The 18915-nt window shown below is 40.4% G+C and overlaps 1 protein-coding gene across 1 annotated transcript; it reads right to left on the bottom strand.

The window, feature by feature from the left end:
• Window positions 1-588: 588 nt before the first annotated feature.
• kbtbd8 (kelch repeat and BTB (POZ) domain containing 8) lies at window positions 589-7511 on the bottom strand. The gene is made up of 5 exons (XM_035152588.2): window positions 7397-7511; window positions 5285-5492; window positions 4852-5158; window positions 3847-4666; window positions 589-3686 (listed from the first exon to the last, which is right to left on the bottom strand). Exons 1-5 carry the CDS (start codon window positions 7410-7412, stop codon window positions 3223-3225), a joined length of 1815 nt encoding a protein of 604 aa, XP_035008479.1. The 5' UTR covers window positions 7413-7511; the 3' UTR covers window positions 589-3222.
• Window positions 7512-18915: the final 11404 nt, after the last annotated feature.

Raw genomic sequence — 18915 nt, 5'->3', positions numbered from 1 at the left:
TTGTATTTATATAGCGCTTTTCTAGTCTTGATGACCACTCAAAGCTCTTTACAGTACAGTTTTACATTCACCCAATCACACACACATTCATACAGTGCATCTATTAGCAGCACTTTGTTGTTCTATGAGGGGCAATTCAGGGTTCAGCATCTTGCCCAAGGACACTTCGGCATGCAGATGGGGAAGACTGGGGATCGAACTGCCGACCTTCAGGTTGGAGGACGACCGCTCTACCCCTCAGCCACAGCCGCCCTATGTATGTTGTTTAAATAATTTTTTTGACATAATGTAGTTTTATTTTTTCCAACTAATATTACATTATCTGTTAAATTAATCGCACTGTCACTTCCGCTGGTTATTTTCTCTGTCTGCAATGTTTGTAAATTAATTGGGAAAAAAAAAAGACTAGATTCAGGATCACTAGTGTATTAGACCTTCATCTCCTCTTCATATTGTTTACCCTGCAGGTCTCACTGCTTCTGTCCGTGGAGTGACCACAGCCTCCCACTCTCGTAACATCCTATAATTCACTTAACAGTAAATTGATAGGGAAACTATAATATACTAAATATGTACAACAACAAAAAACACTTTTAACAGTTTTATTTTTCAAATTATGTGCAATGTGAATTTCACAGTTGAGCTCAACCACAACAACCCGAAACCCCAAAAACAGACAAAACCAGCAAAGTAAAAAGTGAGGAGAGAAATGCATGACGAACACAATGGAATAGCACCCATAGGCGATGCGTGTAGTTGACCAGAAGAAGCTAAGTATCGTAGCCCCAAGGCCACCAACTCTTGAACAAATAGTTTTATTTTGTAGCTTGTTGTATCACATGACTGGTGTTTGAAACATGACCTAACAATATTATTATTTGATCTGTAATGCTTAAGTTTCGGTGAGATGTTACAAAGAAATACTACTGTACTATAGATAGGGGAGGAAAAATAAGGAAAATCAAAAATGTATAACTCATGTCGATCATCTTTTTTTTTCTCTCAACAGAGCAGGGTTACTCTACCATAACTAAATAGGTAATTACACAAGAAAAAAAAAACAGCCACTGGAGACAACAAAAAGAAAATCACATCTATTTTTTTTCAAGTTATAAAAGAAACTGAAGTTTAAAAAACTGTGCAAGTACAGCAAACCTATAGTACAGTATATTACACATAACAAAAACATTTAAATACAGTACTGTGTATCAGTAGAAATCCTGAGAGTTCTCCGTTCCTGGTTCACAAATGGCCGTCTGTGGACATGTGGATGAAGCTCAAACCGTCCCTCGCCCTTGATGAGGATCATTCAAGCTGGGACGATTAAGAGTCGGCTCAAAGTCAGTCAACAGTGAATCTTCTCTTGGAGAAGTTATATCCTCAAGTCCTTCCTGGATGCGACTCTTCTAGTATTAATTTCCATGTAAATCTCTTAAGATGATTGCTATGCGGTCGCTGAAACCTTTCTTTTGTAATAGAGGGGCACTCTGTCAAGATAAAATACAAGGGAAATGTGTAGTGCAAAGATGACACAGGAACCTGCATGAGGAAATTGACGGCACTGAAAATGTCACACTTTGACAGGGAACCCCCCTCAGTGGTGGTATTACTTCTTCTATACAAGATTGTCAACAAAAAAAAAGCAGCACCAACAGTTTGTGTCCTCTGTGTGATGGCGTGTAAAGACAGATTCATGGCCGGTAGATAAATTAGCACACAACCGGGGCCACCCTCGCTTGTTTATAGTCTGCTTGAGGGTGCTTGGTAAAGTTTGCAGTTTAAGGACCGCTGAAGTGGAGAGTGATTCAGTGCAACGCTGAGTAAGACTTTTCAGATGCTCTTCATCAGAAGGTAGTTTTTTTTCCCCGTTTGATTCTGATGCCACTTTTCTAGCCACAGGCACATTGGCATCCCAAATGATCTGCACTAAATTACACATCACTTCAAGCCTGCAGCCATGCAACAGCCAAACAATCATTATTGGAACCTAGGTGATTTTCACTAGCAGACAGACAAAACAATTAATGCACTTTTACTAAGGTAATATAACATAATACAGCCTAATCACAGTTCCATGAGTTATTGCTACCACAAAATGATTTTCAATGTCCAGATCAATGATAACAAGACCTCAAATGCTTTTTTTGGCATTTAAGAGGAAGGCTCTTTCAACCCTGTGTAATACAATGTCGAAAAACAACCTTAACGGAGCTCAATGCTGAACAAAGCCTTTCACACAGTAGCTTTGTCAACATGACGGCCTGAAATGTCCCTTTTCTCCTAATCAAAGATCTCTGAAGTGTCTGAGGTAAGCCTGTTAGTTGGTCTGAATGTTCCACTTAGTGTTGTCACAATTTTGACTCCGTCCATATTTCTCCAATGTGGAGAACGTGTACTCTAGCATTTCACTTAAGCTGTCTTTGCATGTGACACAAAATGGATTCCAACTCAAAAGAGTGGGAGTTAGGAGCCCCCATGCAACTGGAATCTCAAAGTTAAAAAGAAAAATAGCATGGAAGCCACACATAGTGTATTGTTTGACACACTGACGTTTGTGAAGGAAGAGAGGGCCATAAAAATATTATTCAAGCTTCAAAAACACTAAGGTAATGTAAATCACAAGCACACTTCAAATTTAAACTTATCTATAAAATAAGCTAAAGAGAGACTTGAGCACTGAACGAAAATAAAAAAAAACACACAAACCTCAGAGCCAACAACCTACTAATGAGCTACGGTACTCATCTTACCCGTATGTATATAGTTTATATAATTATTTATATATATAGATTTTCACTCTATGCTGACACGTAGCATCCATATCACCAGAGGGCACTTTTATTTTGCCAACACCCTCATTTGCATGCTTATCATTTGTAAAAATCGTTGCCTATATATGTATCTAAAACAAAAACACAACAACATGGCTCAACAAGAAGCGGGAAAAAAATAAGAAAATAGGATAATTGCACTTATGATTCATTGTACGGTTTTGTTAAACGAGCATTGGTGTGGGTAGTTGGTGCCGTCTGGGGGAAAAAAATACTGCAATCTTTAAAAGCACCCCCATTTTGATCATGTTAAACCAAAGTTTGAACGACTTAAGACTTTAACCAAAAATGATCCTTGTGGTGCAAACCCAAGGTAACACCAGGCACAAGGCAGGCAGGATCACACCACTCCATCTGCCTCACAGATTAGGTTCGCAAAAAATGAGCTACCTCAAAGCACTTTCTGGAGACATTGTGGGTAAAGTTTGGCCACCACACATTCAAAATGGCGACCCAAATCCCAGAGGCGGTCTGGTGTCTCGTAGATTTTGGTCCATACGTCTGCCTTGTCGTCGTACTGGTAAAGGGAGTTCTTTCGGCTGGTGCGAAACACGTGCTCCTCCACCATGACCTGTGTGGCTCGCACAAACAGGTGCAGCTTTCCTTGAAGCAGCATGGCCTTGATGTACGGACTTGTGGCTTGGTCAAAGGGGAGATCTCGCTTGCGGCTCCAAGTGTTCTTCTCTATGTCGTAGACCTCCAGGGTGAAGGTGCGCTGGTGGTTCCTGCAGATGCCAGCGATGTAGTAGATGCAGTTCTTGTACAAGGCAGCCAGACCTTGACTCCGAGGGACACTCATAGGGGCCAGATGACTCCAGTAGTCCTTACGCGGATCAAAGCAGAAGAAATATTCACCTGCGGAAAAGAAAGAGAAACATAATTCATGTGAAATCAAATGCTTTAACATACTTCACCCATTTTCAGTTTTGTTTGAATCAATGATAAATATAACACGATTCCCCGTCTTCAGTCCACTGTAGAGAGGAAATAGTTTTACATAGCAGATTAAACTCACCTTGGAGGACATAAATTCGATCTTTGTACTCCACAGCAGAATGAAACTCCATGGCAACTGGCATGGGGTTGACTGCTGTCCAACAGTTGTCCCTGGCATCATAGTACTCTACTGACTTTAACGCGTTCCGCCCATCGCCTTCGTAGACTCGGCCTCCCAGTGCATAAAGCTTCCCACAACAGTGCACAAGCCTGCAGCCTATCCTCGCTCGCAGTAGAGGTGCACGTGTAAGCCAACGGTTGCCTGCATGTTCGTACTGCCAGAAGTCACTCTCTGCTCTATGGTCTATAGACACCTCACTGTTGCTTGGCCGGTAACCGCCAGCGATGTAGATGTCGTTCTCAGAGGACACCAAGATACCGACCTCCCGGAGATCATTGGGTGGTTTGCAGAGCTTGAACACCCTTCCTGTGGCTGTGTCAAGACAAGGCACCGTCTGCTTCTTCCCTGAGTGTTTGTGAGCAGCATCGAAGCAGATGACCATCTCAGAAGCGGTCATACCCAGGCGCTGTGGGCAACCATTGGTGCCGGTGAGGCGGGCTTTGGCCTCAGCATGGTCTTTAGACAGGGACAGGGCACAGGCAAAGGGGGCAGGTATCCCACTGAGAAAGGCCTCCTCCAGCAAGGGTAGACGGATGCACTGGGAAAAAACCTCGGCTAGGTGGGCCTCACGACCAGACAGATCATGCTCTAGCCAGCGGACAATGCTCTCATAGACATGCTCTTCCTTTTCCACGTTGAGGTCGTCATTGTTCAAAATACTGACCAGTTGCTCCTTGGTCATCTGGAGGAATTCTTGCTCCCACGACACACACAGGAACTATCACAAAAACATAAAATAGTTCCGTTTTTTGCAGGTAAACATACAGGACAGACACCAAACACTGTTATTAGAGTGTAAAATAATATATTTGGGGGGGGAAATGGATAAGTAAAAAATGGATTTAAGAAGAGGGAGGCATAATCGTACAATCGATAAGAACCATATGCTCATGTTATACTAACCTTCTTGCGGATGTAGTCTTGCGAGCTGTCCCTCAGCTCCTGGTGCCCATAAGCATCAGCAAACATGTAGACCCCGATACAGTTCTGTGGGTCTAGCCGGCTAATCATGAACTGGGCACACTGGTCCTGAAGTGCAGGAATCTGGAAAATGCTGGCTGCGGTGAACAGGGCCTGTACATTGGACTCCGAGAGTGTGACCCTGGATGTGTAGGCATAGTCCAGGACAAGGTGCATGGATTCAGATTCCACCCCGACGATTCTGACCTCACGCTGGCTGCTCTCTGTAAGGCCACTGGTGAACATGGACCTGGTGGTGATGGTAGAGGAAATATAAATACTTTAACTATAGTAAACGATTCTCAAGTTAAAACTCGGCAAGTAAATGTGATCTAGATATCATTACATTGAATCAGATAACCTGTATCCAGCTTACCTAAAATATGGGCTGATTGCTGCAAGGACATTTCGGTGACATGAGAAAGTCTTGCCATGGTCCACTTCTACAACAATGTCTGTGAGCTGTGCTTCATCGAACAAGGCTTTGAGCTGCTGAAGGACGTTACAGGCATGAACAGCATCTACCCCGTTATAATTAGTTGTTGGAGGTGTCCCATTTTGTACTTGTGACAGCTTCCCTACCTCTGGACAACACAGTATAGGGAGAGAGAGAGAAAAATAAACAACGTTAGCATATTACTTTTGAATCAGAGTACTAATTTTCATTAACTTCAAAATTGTCAGGGACAAAACCTTTGAACCTGAGAGCACATCTGGTGAGAAAATAGAATTCAGAGAAAAAGACAGACTAATGTGAGTCCACACTCTAGATCAATGGGTGGCGATAATGCACCTAAAAACATATAGTGAGGAATCATTGACAATTTCAAGATCATCTTTTTTTATGATAACAATTTTATTTTAATTGTGTACTAGTTACTTGGAAATATTACAATATGCACTATGCAAGGACTCCAGTATTTGTGACAACAAAAAAAAACAACACAAGAGGAAGTAAAAGTGTTATACTGACAGACACTGTCCATTCATTTCAAAAACTGATACCTATGATGACAACAAAGTATTGAAGACTTGATCAGACTCCTATTCGGAAAACAGACATTTTATAATATTCCTGTAAGCATTTTTGACACACTCAATAAATGTATATAGTTGTCCAGTCTTGTGAAAACACCAGTTGATGACAACATATCTACACTGTCCTACCTTTTATCAGAAAACATGATACATGACACAAAGGTAACTACTTTAAATGATAAATGCAGTGATTATTAATCTACACTGCGTTCAAAAAAAGATTTGCAATATGTTAATCAAGACAGGTCAATGTAGAATAATCTGACAAAAGGTTACTGAAGCAGTGTGTTTAAGTGAGAAAGGTCCTGTATCTACTCTGATCTCCAAAAATACACATTATCAAAGTTGATTTACAATATGGGCCACGAGTATATCTGACCCAGTTATAATAATGATGAACTGCCACTGCAAAACAGTCGTTTCCTCTAAATCTGCTTGTTTGTAACTTTGAGCTGAAGTTGCCCACATTGTCACAGAGCGACTTAAGACATAGGGATAACATGTGGGCCTAGAAACTCGTGTGGCTCCCCGACACCGAGGGTCTACAAAGTAAACATGTTTCTTATCAGACGTGTCATGGCAACTTATATACAAATGGCATCCCGACGTAATACCTCCTTTAATGTGCCGCTACACGCAAGTACACTCGGAGACACACGAGGAGAAACTTTCCCAACAAACACCTCGTGTTGAACGGGGCTAACTCCTTATCAGGACAAAGACTCCCGACGAGTGAGCAGAGAACCACTGCCTCGCCAGGTGGTAGCTAGCTTGCTAACTCCTCGCATGAGTGCCCGGTACACACAGTGATACTGTGGGTAGCTACGCAGACTACAGCCAACTTTGAATATACAGAATATTAAATAGTCAGTCTGCAAAAATGACCCTCTGAATGTTTGTTTACCACGAAAAACAGCAGAGCTCGCTCGTGGTTAAGTGAGCTAGCTGACATGCAAGCTTAACTTTTAGCAGACAGCTACGGACCGAGCTAATGTTAGCAAGCTTTCTTTGACACAACATTGCGAGATATAAAGGGCGATAAAGCCCTCGGTTGTTCCCAACTCTTCACTTCTAACTCTTAAAAACACAACAGTGACTAGCGCAGTGGCTGGGCCGTTAATACCGATGATAGTAGCTGTAAGAACAACTTGTCTACCCTTTGTCTCCTGTCACAAACAAGTGTTTACACAATCAGCTGTGGACTGCGAGCTAACCGGCCGAAAGTTAGCTACACAGCTAACGCTAGCAGCGGAGCCCGGCTAACGACAAGCAACACTTTTGAGGAGTCGTTTTAGAGGCTGACCTCGTTCAACAAGAAGCCAACACGTCACGACTCTGCCCGTCGCTGCGCAGAGCTACACCCCGCTAACACACCGACACACAAACCACACGCTCGAACGGCGTCATTGAAGTCTGATTGAAAGACGAAAACAAGGAAGATTTCGCTAACCTCCACTGGCAGCCATTCTCTCCAGTCTGTCTCGGGGGCTCACACCGAGAAACGTCAGTGAGCGCACAGCGGAGCCCCGGAAACAACGGGCAGCCAATCAGGGAGCGGAGAGCAGATCCGGCAGCCAATCACCGCGCTGTCGTCTGAAATAGGGAAAAAGTTAATGTGTGTGGGTAAATGATGACCAGTGAGGGAACCACTCTCAGGGAAATCAAGCCAAACCAGTCAGGACAGCCCGGTTTAACCTGTGGTTTGAACAGGTGGTACAAACCACAGCACTCTGAGTGGAAGCTGTGTGTGATCATGTCAGGGAGACACCACTCCTATGACAAGTCCATTTTCTACTATATACATACTCATATAGGCTAGATGGCAAATCAAATGGAGATAATCAATATGGGTGTGTGACACCACAAAACTGGTTTCAGTTTCAAACCTTCCAGGGCCAGGATCCCCAGCATTGATACTGATGCACAATTAGTAATGCAAAATTTAGGTTATATTTTTCTTTACTTGAGTTTAGTATTTCTTATATGATAATCGACAATTTGTTGACTATTTGCACAGCCTCTATAGACACATACTTTGACCCCTGTAATTCTTGAGTGTCCTGTATTTGTGTTTTAATCTATAGGATGCCTACATTTCCTTCGAGATCAATAAAACATCTCAATCTATCTAACTATCTAACTATCTATCTATCTATATATAGAGATAGATATATATATAGATAGATATATCTATATATATCTATTTATATACATATACTGTATATAACTATCTACCTATCTATCTAACTATAGATCAATCTATCTATCTTTCTATCTATAATGTAAGGGAGATAAATGTATTTCACTTAAGAAGTTATGTTATTCACAATTTGATTCAGGAGATAGCTTAGTAACTTGGCAAACAAGGGATTTCTCTGTAATATTCGCTGCTTATGACTAATTCATGTTTGTTTAAAAGCAAGTTATTCAATCGTAAATAACAAAAGTTCAAACATTATTCTGCTCCACTGCAACCTTTGCAGATCCTGCGGTTGTATTTCCAATATATATAAGGACGAACATTGGTCTTAAGCCACACAACTCACAATGATAGCAACAGCCTTACACTCCAGATATGTGTTTCTTCGGAGTTGGGGTGATGACTATAGTCAGGAGAGAGGGGAGAAAGCTATAAATAGCTGCAGATACAGAGATATTTTTGGAGGACTCTTGCTCCTCTTTGAAATTCTATAGTTCGATTTTTTTCAACAAGCATGTGCGTCTGAAACGTGCCTGAGCAAAATTTGGATCTGTGTAGTCAGAGTCCAGACCCAAAATAATAATAATAGTGAAAATGAAAGAGTTCTTCCAAGCGAAAAAAGACAACATGTCAAAAAGAGAAAATTGCTGATCTGCTATAGAATAATATCTAAAGACGTTAAATACCCTCAAAGCAAAATGTGCTTTGAATGAGCTAATATAAAACCAATGTGACATTCTTTACCAATAGTGTATATTCACTATTACAATGTGTTACATTCTTTAATGATTTTATAATTCCATAATTCAACATGCATAGAAATTATCTTGTTTGTGGTGACTAACTTAATTGTGCATTTATTTTCACTAGCTCAGAATAGCTAGCTCAAATAACAGTTTTAAAAAATATTTTTGCTTCAGGATATGTGCTGCGCTGTGGCCCTGCACAACTCTTGTCAATTACAACTTTGTTAGCCTAGTGTGCTTGTGTGGCCTAGTTGGCAGGAACACATTATCACTAGTACAGGTCGGAGTCCAATTCGCACCATAGGTCAATTATTTGATGCGCTGCTCGAAGGACATTTTTAAAGATTGTATTGTTCCACAGTCTACAATTTTTCCTACATTACAAAAAACAAGCCTTGTTTACTCTGACTTGTCTCATTAAGTTGGTTTTCATACCTCACAGCAATAAAAACAAGTGAAATTTAAATGGCTGTAGACTTGTTATGCCTCCAGCATGTTTTCATATTTTTGTTCAGTTATCTAATCGTATCTATGCTGGCTGTGTAAACACGTAAACTGTATTTTCTGTTATTAAAGTTGAACAAATTGAGTTCTGGTAGGTTTTTGCATGGCATCACTGCCCTAACCTTGAAAAGAAGGTGGAATATTTAAGTTGTACTAACGGTGACAGAGGAAGTAAAAATTATCTTTCGGTCAAACTTGACAATTGTATATATCTATCTGACTTTTTCTTAGTGATTTCACATCCAATCATGTGTAGATTGTATAATGTGCCTGTTGTGTTTATAGATTTATTTAACACAGTGATTATAAAAGGCCCGACCCTTTCTCAGATGCCTCTGTAGTTTTTTATGAGATAAATAAGGCTTGAATACGACAGAAGAAGGAAGAATACTGACATATGTTATTTGTGATAAACTGTATGCTTGATGTACAACATGACTCTCAGGAATGGATTTGCTTTAACAAAGAAGCTACGTTACTAAATCTCTCCTTGAAAAGGTATATTTTAAAATTAAATATTTATAGTTGCCCAGGGAAACATGCATTTTTCATTTGACAATTAATTCCAACCTAAGTGTTTCATTAAAATGTTCTATTATTATGTTGATTGCATATTTCAAGCTCATTTGTGGTGATGACAGTTGATAATTCATTGCAGTTTGAACTCGCTAACAGAGTCGAATTGGGGAGTTTGCTGGTGTGGGTCTTTTGACATTCACAACACTGCACCTGCAACCTCATCTTGTCAAGACAAATAGATTGTGTGCAATAACATGTTATCATTTAATCTGTATTGATTATACAGATCATTCACTAATGGATTTGTAAATATAATTACATAAGTCCTGCTGATGATGGTATTGTTAAGCACCGAGCAATGTGCTCATAGAATACCCAATGCACTATCCTGCTGCTGATATCTATTTCAAATAATATCATAACTGTGTTGTGTAAATCTAATATGGAGCGTCAAATAAAGTAATTATGTTTTTTCCATAACAGTTAGGTAACATCAAATATGAAGCTTACAAAATACAACATATTTATTTAATTTTTCTTGACATCTTAGAGCTCCACTGCTTTTACCTCTTATTCCATCCATCCATCCATTATTTATACAATTATCCTTTTAAGGGTTGTATGGCGGCAGCTGGAACCAATCCCAGTTGACTTTAGGTAAGAGGCGGGGTACGCTCTGGACAGCATATTGCCAGGTCAACATACAGAGAAAAACAACCATTCACACTAATATTCACATCCACAATCAAGTTATAGTCATTACATTACATTATATAACATTTGGCTGATGCTTTTTTTTATCCAAAGCAACTTATAATAAGTGCATTCAACCATGAGGGTACAAACCCAGAACAGCAAGAATCATGCAAGTCTCCAATTCACCCACCCCAAACTGCATGTCTTTGGACTGTCGGAGGAAGCTGAGTACCTGAACATGCAAACTCCACACAGAGGGACCCTACGTCAAACCAGGAGTTGAACCAACAACCTTTTTGCTGTAAGGCGATAGTACTAAACACGGCACCACATGCCTTTACCAGTTATCATTGTATTATTACACACACTATCTGCTTTCCTTGATTACACTTCATCTGACACCTCAACACCATTCATCACTTTAACTTACGCTTCAAAGCCTTTCAGGTGTCACGTCTTCGTCCAGTGAAACAAGAACGCTTCCTCCCTCCAACTGCTTTGGTTTTTGCACTTCAGCTGATTTTGTCTGTAAGTTTATACACATGAATTTCTGTCAGGAATTCAGCTCCTATACTGACACATATCCATCATATCCTTTCAGTGCTTGGACTTCAGCTGAATCATCAACTCCTTTCAGCACTTTCACCTCATCTGAACATTCTTCCAGCTTTCCCTTTTTAAATGTCGGTTCACCGTCTAGCAGTAGGTGGAGTCTATTTTAAAACGTGGCCTCTGATATGGTCTTCAGAATATCAGATGGTTTCAACTGCTAATTTTCACAAGTAACTATTCTTTAGAAAACCTTGCTTTTTCTTGTCATAAATGTATTACTTATAAATATAACACAGTGCAGTCCAAAAGTACTTGGGCAGTGACATTTTTCAGTGTGCTGTCTCTGTACTTCAGCACATATTAAATATGAAGTGACTCAGTGACTGAGGGTGAAGTGCTGACTCTCAAATCTTGGAAAGTTGACCCTGTCACTTTTCAAAAATACAGGACTCTATGTAAATCTATGTATACACCACACTGTACATTGTTCACCTGTTTATCCAATATAAAGTCTTTTTATTTACACAGCACAAGTGTAAATAACAAAATGAATGACGACTGAATTCCATTTAGCTACTTCAGTTTCAGGGTCCCTGGTGTTTTTCATGCTTGCTCAGCCGTGTCCGACTTTGACTGTGGTTCTGGATAGAACAGAACCATTGTTAATGTGCTTTTCCAACTGTGACATGACAATATGTCTGCTGTGAAAAAGATCTATGAATTTGAACACTTTCAAACAGTCAGCACTTTTATATATTGTTTCATTTCAGATCCAGAGAGCTGGAGTGCACTGTCAAGTCAAGCAATAGAAAATGCAACACTGTCCAATGACCTATGGGCTGCACTGTGTGTTTTGGCAACAGAGTAACTATAATCATTGAAGGTAATGTCTATCACGTCTTTGTGATTTGATGATGGTGTTACATTTTATATATGATTTGACGGTGTCTGTTTAAACATGCATGATGTCAACACTCAATCAGTCTATGGTGCAGAGTGAAGTTTGAAAACGTTGCATCCATCCTACCTTGTTTGTCTGAAATGAAGCTGTTGAGCATCTATGATCAACCCGATTCTGCCTTTGTTTTTACAAATATTTTATAGTCTGCGTTTTTTCATAAAATGAAACGTAATGTTTTAATTGTTGTTCACATGTGTGGCTTATACCTATCTGAATGATTTACTTAACTGGTGTTATTGTCTCATACATTGCAAGTCTGAGGTCTGAACGACACAAACTTCAGACCCAAGCTAAAAAAAAAAGCTCTGTAATTCAGTTTTTCAGAAAAGATTTCGAGATATGCAAGCCACATTAAGGCAGACAGGCATTTGTGGAATTAGTAGATAGATTCCTGCATTATTTCAGCAGTATTTGTTGCATGCTGAAGGAGATTGTTGCAAACTTAAAAGTAGCGCCATTGTTGCAGTTCCATTATCACTGCTGTGTAGGCTGGAAATGCACTCTAACACTGCATAACACTAAAACGACAGAAGGAGAGACAAATAAAAGTACAACTGCAATCTAAGCAATCGATTTCATATTTTTTTTCCAATTTCTTCCCATTCAGCCACAGCACAGCCTGTGAAATTGGGCCCGGCTACTGCTGAATGAGAGAAAAAGGCTTCCTGGGGCCGCTTTTATTTGATGATAGCTCTGGTTTCTGTTTACCCCTCCACAGATGTCCCCCTTTTCTTTGATACATTGAAACTGATAACCTGATATCTGCACTTTCTGCTTTCTACCCATCTCGCGAAGAATTTTCTGGTCACAGCAGTATGAACGAGAGATCTATTATTATAGTGTGGTTCACAATATGAGACCGTTTCAGGCCGGAAAACTGCGAGAAAGGCTGCGACCAATGAAATTAGAAGAGGTGACGATATAGGGATATACCGGATCATCTATTGATGATCACCCTCAGATCCAGAAACACAACCACGGTTTGGTGTTTCCTCCCATGTACAGTGCATTCAGAAAGTATTCTACCCCTTCACTTTATCATAGTTTATGGTGCAGCCTCATGCAATCTACCCCCATTCAATTGACATAGGAATTTAATAAATATTTTAAAATGTAATGAAAAATAATGAAATATCACATTGGCATAAATATTCAGACCCTTTTATTCAGTACTTAGTCAAAGCACCCTCGGCACAGATAACCTCCTTACATTTTCACAGGTATGAAATGGAAAAACTTGGATTTGGATTTGGGGATTTTCTATCATTTCTCTTTGCAGATCCTCTCCAGCTCTTCTGTCAGGTTGGATGGGGGCTATTTTTGGACAGTGTACATTTTCACGTCTCTCCTGTGATGATCTATTGGCTTCAGGTCAGGACTATGGCTGGGCCACTCAAGGATTGGGTTCTTGGTGACCCCTCTCAGCAAGGCCCTTTCTCCCCCAGTTGCTCAGTTAAGCTAAGCAGCGAGATCCAGGAGTAGTCCTGGTTGTTCCTTTTTTTTTGCTTCTGGGGACCTTGAATGCAACATTTTTTTTAGTAGCTAGATCTGTGCCTTGGCACATTCCTGCCTGAGCTCTGCAGTTCATTCAACTTTGTGGCTTGGTTTTTGCCCTGATATGTTTTGTCAGCTGTGAGACCTTATATAGACAGGTGTGTGCCTTTTCCAAGTCATGTCATATCAACTGAATTCACCACAGGTGGACTTCAACCAAGCTATAGTAACATCTCAATGACAAAGAAAGGGAGGCAGTTGATCTAAATTTCAAGTGTCTGAAATTCAAAGGGTCTGAATACTTGTTTCTAATAAATTTGCAAACATAAATTCTGATTCAGACTAACAAGGAAAAATGAATTCAAACTCTATTTTGTAATATATATGTGTGTGTGACTTAATGTACATTATTATCAGGTTCCACTGAAAGTAAATGTGTACGCTAATGTTCACTGTTGAAAATGTGTGATATATCTAAGTAATGAATTGTGTTTGTGAGTGTTTGTTCCGTGTAGTACATAAATAATCAAAGACAGGGTATACATTTATAATAAGTGTTCTCATAAGGCGGCTCTTCAGTTTTCAGCTTGTCTCTTGTGATCTCTTGGGAGGATGAGAGAAAGGCAGAATGGGATGTTAAATGGTGGAGTCCCAGGTGCAACAACAAGGAGAAGAGATTGGATGCATGAGGAAGAGGAGGCAGGGGGTGTAATTGAAGTTTAAATGTGTGTTTTTGTCAGAGATGGCGGTAATGGGTTATTATATGCCTCCGGGGGCCAGTGGAAGAATGCCTGCAGATGTTGCAAGGAGCCACAAGCTCCCCCAACCTGCTACTCAGGAGGAGACAAATAGGAGCACTATGGGAGGCTGCTGTAAATGCAGACCTGAAAGTCCTTTGCCATGTTTAGAAAGTCCCATTCTCACTCTGACTTTCTTTCTCACATACGTCACCTGTGGAGCTGATAAGCAGATTGTCTGAGTCCCCCACAGTGCAGCTTAATTTCCACATAGTCCCACCAAAACAGTAGAAACTGCTGACAAAGGTGTTTGCTAATGATTGTTGTTTAGCTGCATTACTAGATTTGGAAGTTTGGAAGCGAACACACTGACTTTATATAAAGATGGGCGACATGACAGCTCCCCAAAAGTGAAGCCAAAGCACTTGATCGCCACCTTGTGTCTGGTTGAACTTTAGAACTTTTTAGGACTTAACTAAAAAGTCAAGGTACGGTTCAAATTCATATTTCTCAAAGATTTTAATGTTTAATCCTAAATGCTGGGTCAACGTTTGGCTGCAAATTGGCAGAACAGAATTTTATGTTTTTAGCAACACATTTGTATGTAGCTAAAGTTAGCTCAACAATGCTATTGCATGGTATCTTTTTATATGAACCTAAAAAAGATATAAAGATGGCCGAAATAACAGCTCCCCAAAGGTGAAGGCAAAACATGTTGATCGCCCACTGGTGGCTGGCTGTACTATAGGTTATAAACCATGTCTTTTCCATGTTAGTAGATGGAACATGGACCAAACAAAAAAGTTACATACATCTAATACATTTTTATCAAAGATGGATTCTGTCATTTTAGGTAGTTCATCACAGTGGTGTATGTTCAAGTGTTAATTTTCCAGTGAGTTTTTTTATATTAGTTATTTGATGCTATAAATTGTTTTGTATCCGGGATATTTTAGCTTCATTTCTGTACAGTGGAAGGAAAGTGGAGACACATCGTCTATCTTTAAATAAAGTCTATGAGCTAGCCTAACAAGTTGGTCGCTGTAAATATTTAACAGACAAATATAAGTAGTAGTAATAGTAGTAGGAATCTTTTCATTTTATTAAGACCAACATGTCATACTGTTATTTTGGCTAAATGTTGTCTAGTTTAAATTACTCTTTATTTGTGCCAAGAGGTTAACAGACACAAGTCAATTAATATATTTAAAACTCCAGCCTAGACAATAGCAAGCATTCCTCAAGGTTGAGTTCATTAGAGGAGATATACGACTGTACAAATATCAGAGTCTTTTGGAAGAAGCCTGAATATTATCCAGTCTGTTGCGATCATAGTGGGAGGGCTTTTCATGTGGCGATATTAACCATTCATGCTTTCATAGATGGAAGATGGAAGACAAACCCCATGGTTTAGCCGATATAGACCCAAAAAGGAAACGTCCTGCTGTGTTGAAACTGTGCTGAAAATATAACTGCACTGAAAACACTGGATAAAAGCAGATGTGTTTTTTGCCGACTGCCATAAACTACAGTGACTAGTAGGAGGCCAAGACTCACATTCGCTGTAACTTTGGTGACAGTTCCAGTCGGCTGCCCTTCAAGTTCTAAAAGCAAACAAATAAGGTTGTGCTGCCTCCCACTGTGAGGTCAACTCATTTGTTCCACTTGTCCAGCTGATGGATTTGGTTTTATAAATTTTCAGCTTTTTATAGCCTCCCCCTAATTAGTTAAGAGAGAAAAAAACATGCACTTTATACATTTTTACCAGATTTGACTAGCCTCTTTTTTCCTCCTTCTAAATTGTCCTCCTGAGGTTTTCTCTGCAGACCTGTGCGTCCACAGCAGGGTTGTGTTCTCTGTTTTAGGGTGAGCCAGAGCGGGGCGGGAGGCTCAAGACACCCAGCGGGGAGGTCTGAAGCTCTAATAGCAGAATCGGATTAAAGGACTCCCCTGGTGTGTGCTGCCATGCACCCGTGCACGAATGCTCTGCTTGTCATCAATACTGAGGCAGAGGCATGGGGAGATCTATCAGCAAATCCGATTGCAGGCAGAGAATTCTAAAGTCCCAGCAGAAAAGGCTTTTTTTCCCTCCTCCCACTTTCCTGTTACATTATTTCAGGCCCCAGGAGAATATTCTCCATCATGTCAATGTAATGTAGCACACAGAGGCAATCATGCAGCCTCTCATGGCCTCAGGGCTGCCTGCTCAGAGGAGAAAATGCAACTTTAGCACTTAATCATCTCACCCAGAGCTGCTGCACCGCTCTATGGGATGGTTTTCCACACAATATGAAACCAGATCCCTCATGGTGGGCATGTTGTTGTGTATCCCCCCCATGGTTGAGGGCTTTCCCCCTCCGATTCCCCCACCTTCACATTTGAAGATCAGCAAATACTCTGCCTCAGAACTGCACTCGTATGTCAATTCAGCTCATGCGGAAAAAGACCCCAGCTGGACGCGATGTTACCTGCCGACACCTGCTGAAACATTTAGATTAGACTCCTCACTGAGGAGTGCACGGTAATCAGAGTCTTTCTGGTGTGATGACTGCTGTGCCACTCAGGAGGACCATGCATGCCGAAGCAGACTGATGCTGGGCTTTATTGATATTGGCTTGCATGCACACCGGACATCACTGCTTCATGTTTCAGTGCCGCAGAGTTCACGTCTGCTCAGGAACAGATACAGTAACTTGATGTGTGTCCGAAGGAAGCTATAGACAGTCAAAAGGGAGTGTGTGTGTGTGTGTGTGTGTGTGTGTGTGTGTGTGTGTGTGTGTGTGTGTGTGTGTGTGTGTGTGTGTGTGTGTGTGTGTGTGTGTGTGTGTGTGTGTGTGTGCATGCATAGAAAGGAGGTGTGTGTATTATCATTTGATTGATCGGCTACACACATGGCTCCAAGGGAAGACATAGGGAGAGGTCAAACAAGACTGTTCCAAATAGACCTGTCGGAATCAGCCTCGGGGAGGCCTAACTGGTTAGACAAGGGTGATACTTTTTTACTGCAAGTGCCCTTGCTTTACTGTGTGTGGACAGGACAAGCCCATGTATTATTCACTGGTCTCGCTGGGTGATAAATGAGGGACCTTCATCGACGAGGGAGTGGAATATTCACAAGTGCTTATCTCTTTTAATCCCATGACTTCAGGCCAAATCACTGAGTTAGTGGGCAGCCTAACAGTGCTGTGGAAACTGCAGGGGCAAAGTTGTTGAAGCAGGAGATTTATCCAAACACTATTTGTTTGTCAGAACAGCTTGGTGATGTTTGCCAACAGCGTTTTTAGGACAAAATAAAGGGAACACATGCAGGATTTATACTAAAGATGAATTAAAGTTTTGACCATAGACTGTATATTTCCTGGGAACAGTCTTTACTTTAAACAATCTGTGCATTAATTTATTTCTACCCCGAGCCTTGTTTGATGAGCAATTTGAAAGCAAAGCATCGGAGCAGCCGCAACTGGATGGTTGTATTATTAAACTGCACTGTCAAAACCAATGTTATGGCAATATGTTAATGAATAAATTACCGTAAGGCACGGTTCTCATAGTGATCTGTTTTTAAATATGGTTAATTTAATACAAGTCTTTAAAAGACTGAACACCGTCGTGGACATTTTCCGGGCTCTGCCAGGACATGGGGCTGGAACAGGATCATTCTCTGACTCATTTGTGTCTGTGCTGGATTTTATTTGTTTGATTGAGTTAGTAAGGAAAAGTGTATTTGTCACAAGCTATACTCCCAAAGCATTAGTCCAGATGTGTGTGGATTCTTGTCATTAGCTGATGGTTTGGGGCACTAATAAGTATTTAAAGCAACATGAAAGTGTGTCTAAGAGATCGACTGGAAATAAACGATTAGCAAATACAAACCAGGGTTTGGCTACACAGACAAAACTTATTTATACAGGATCTTATAATGGTCTGGTTGTTTAAAAGGTCAATAGCATGTGCAAAAGACATTGTTCAATTATTATCACTAAAGCATTAAAAAGTGGCACTTTAATGTTGAACTGAACCTAATTTCAACTGCTTCAGTGTATATTAATAATATAATTTTCTTAATACAGTCTGCAAAGTGACAAGTAACTAAAGCTCTGGAATAAACATAGTGGAGTAAAATCCGACTGTATAAAGATGGACGACATGACTGCTGTCCAAAACTGTAGCCAAAGCATCTTGATCGCCACCTGGTGGCTGGCTTTAGTATTTGTCATTCCTACCTCCTTTATGTTAGTTGATGGGACATGGGCCGAACTAAAGAAGTCACAGCACATGTCAAATTATTGTTGGTCAATTTGGTTTTAATTTTTATTAGTTATTATAAAATATTATTTGGTTATTTATAAAAACGGGGTGTATCGACAGAACCTCACCATCATGGCTCCATCCCTCAATCACCACTGTGGTTCCAAATGTGAAAGATGATGGCATCCGTATCCAGGCTATTTTGGCTTCACCTCTGGAAAGTGGGAAGGAGTGGAGATGCGTTGTCCATCTTTATTTATAGTATATGAGCAGATCAGCAATATAGTGGAGCAGGTAGAATAAGAAATAGTA

The sequence above is a fragment of the Hippoglossus stenolepis genome, chromosome 3, assembly GCF_022539355.2.
Source record: "Hippoglossus stenolepis isolate QCI-W04-F060 chromosome 3, HSTE1.2, whole genome shotgun sequence".
Lineage (NCBI taxonomy): Eukaryota > Metazoa > Chordata > Actinopteri > Pleuronectiformes > Pleuronectidae > Hippoglossus > Hippoglossus stenolepis.
Note: the sequence above shows the minus strand (reverse complement) of the source record. Positions and strands in the feature narration are given on the sequence as shown.

Bases quoted from the DNA above. Each gene is read 5' to 3' on its own strand.
- kbtbd8 (XM_035152588.2), bottom strand. The intron at 5,159-5,284 runs GTAAGCTGGATA...CATCACCACCAG, and splicing joins GCAATCAGCCCATATTTTAG to GTCCATGTTCACCAGTGGCC. The intron at 3,687-3,846 runs GTGAGTTTAATC...TCTTTTCCGCAG, and splicing joins TCGAATTTATGTCCTCCAAG to GTGAATATTTCTTCTGCTTT.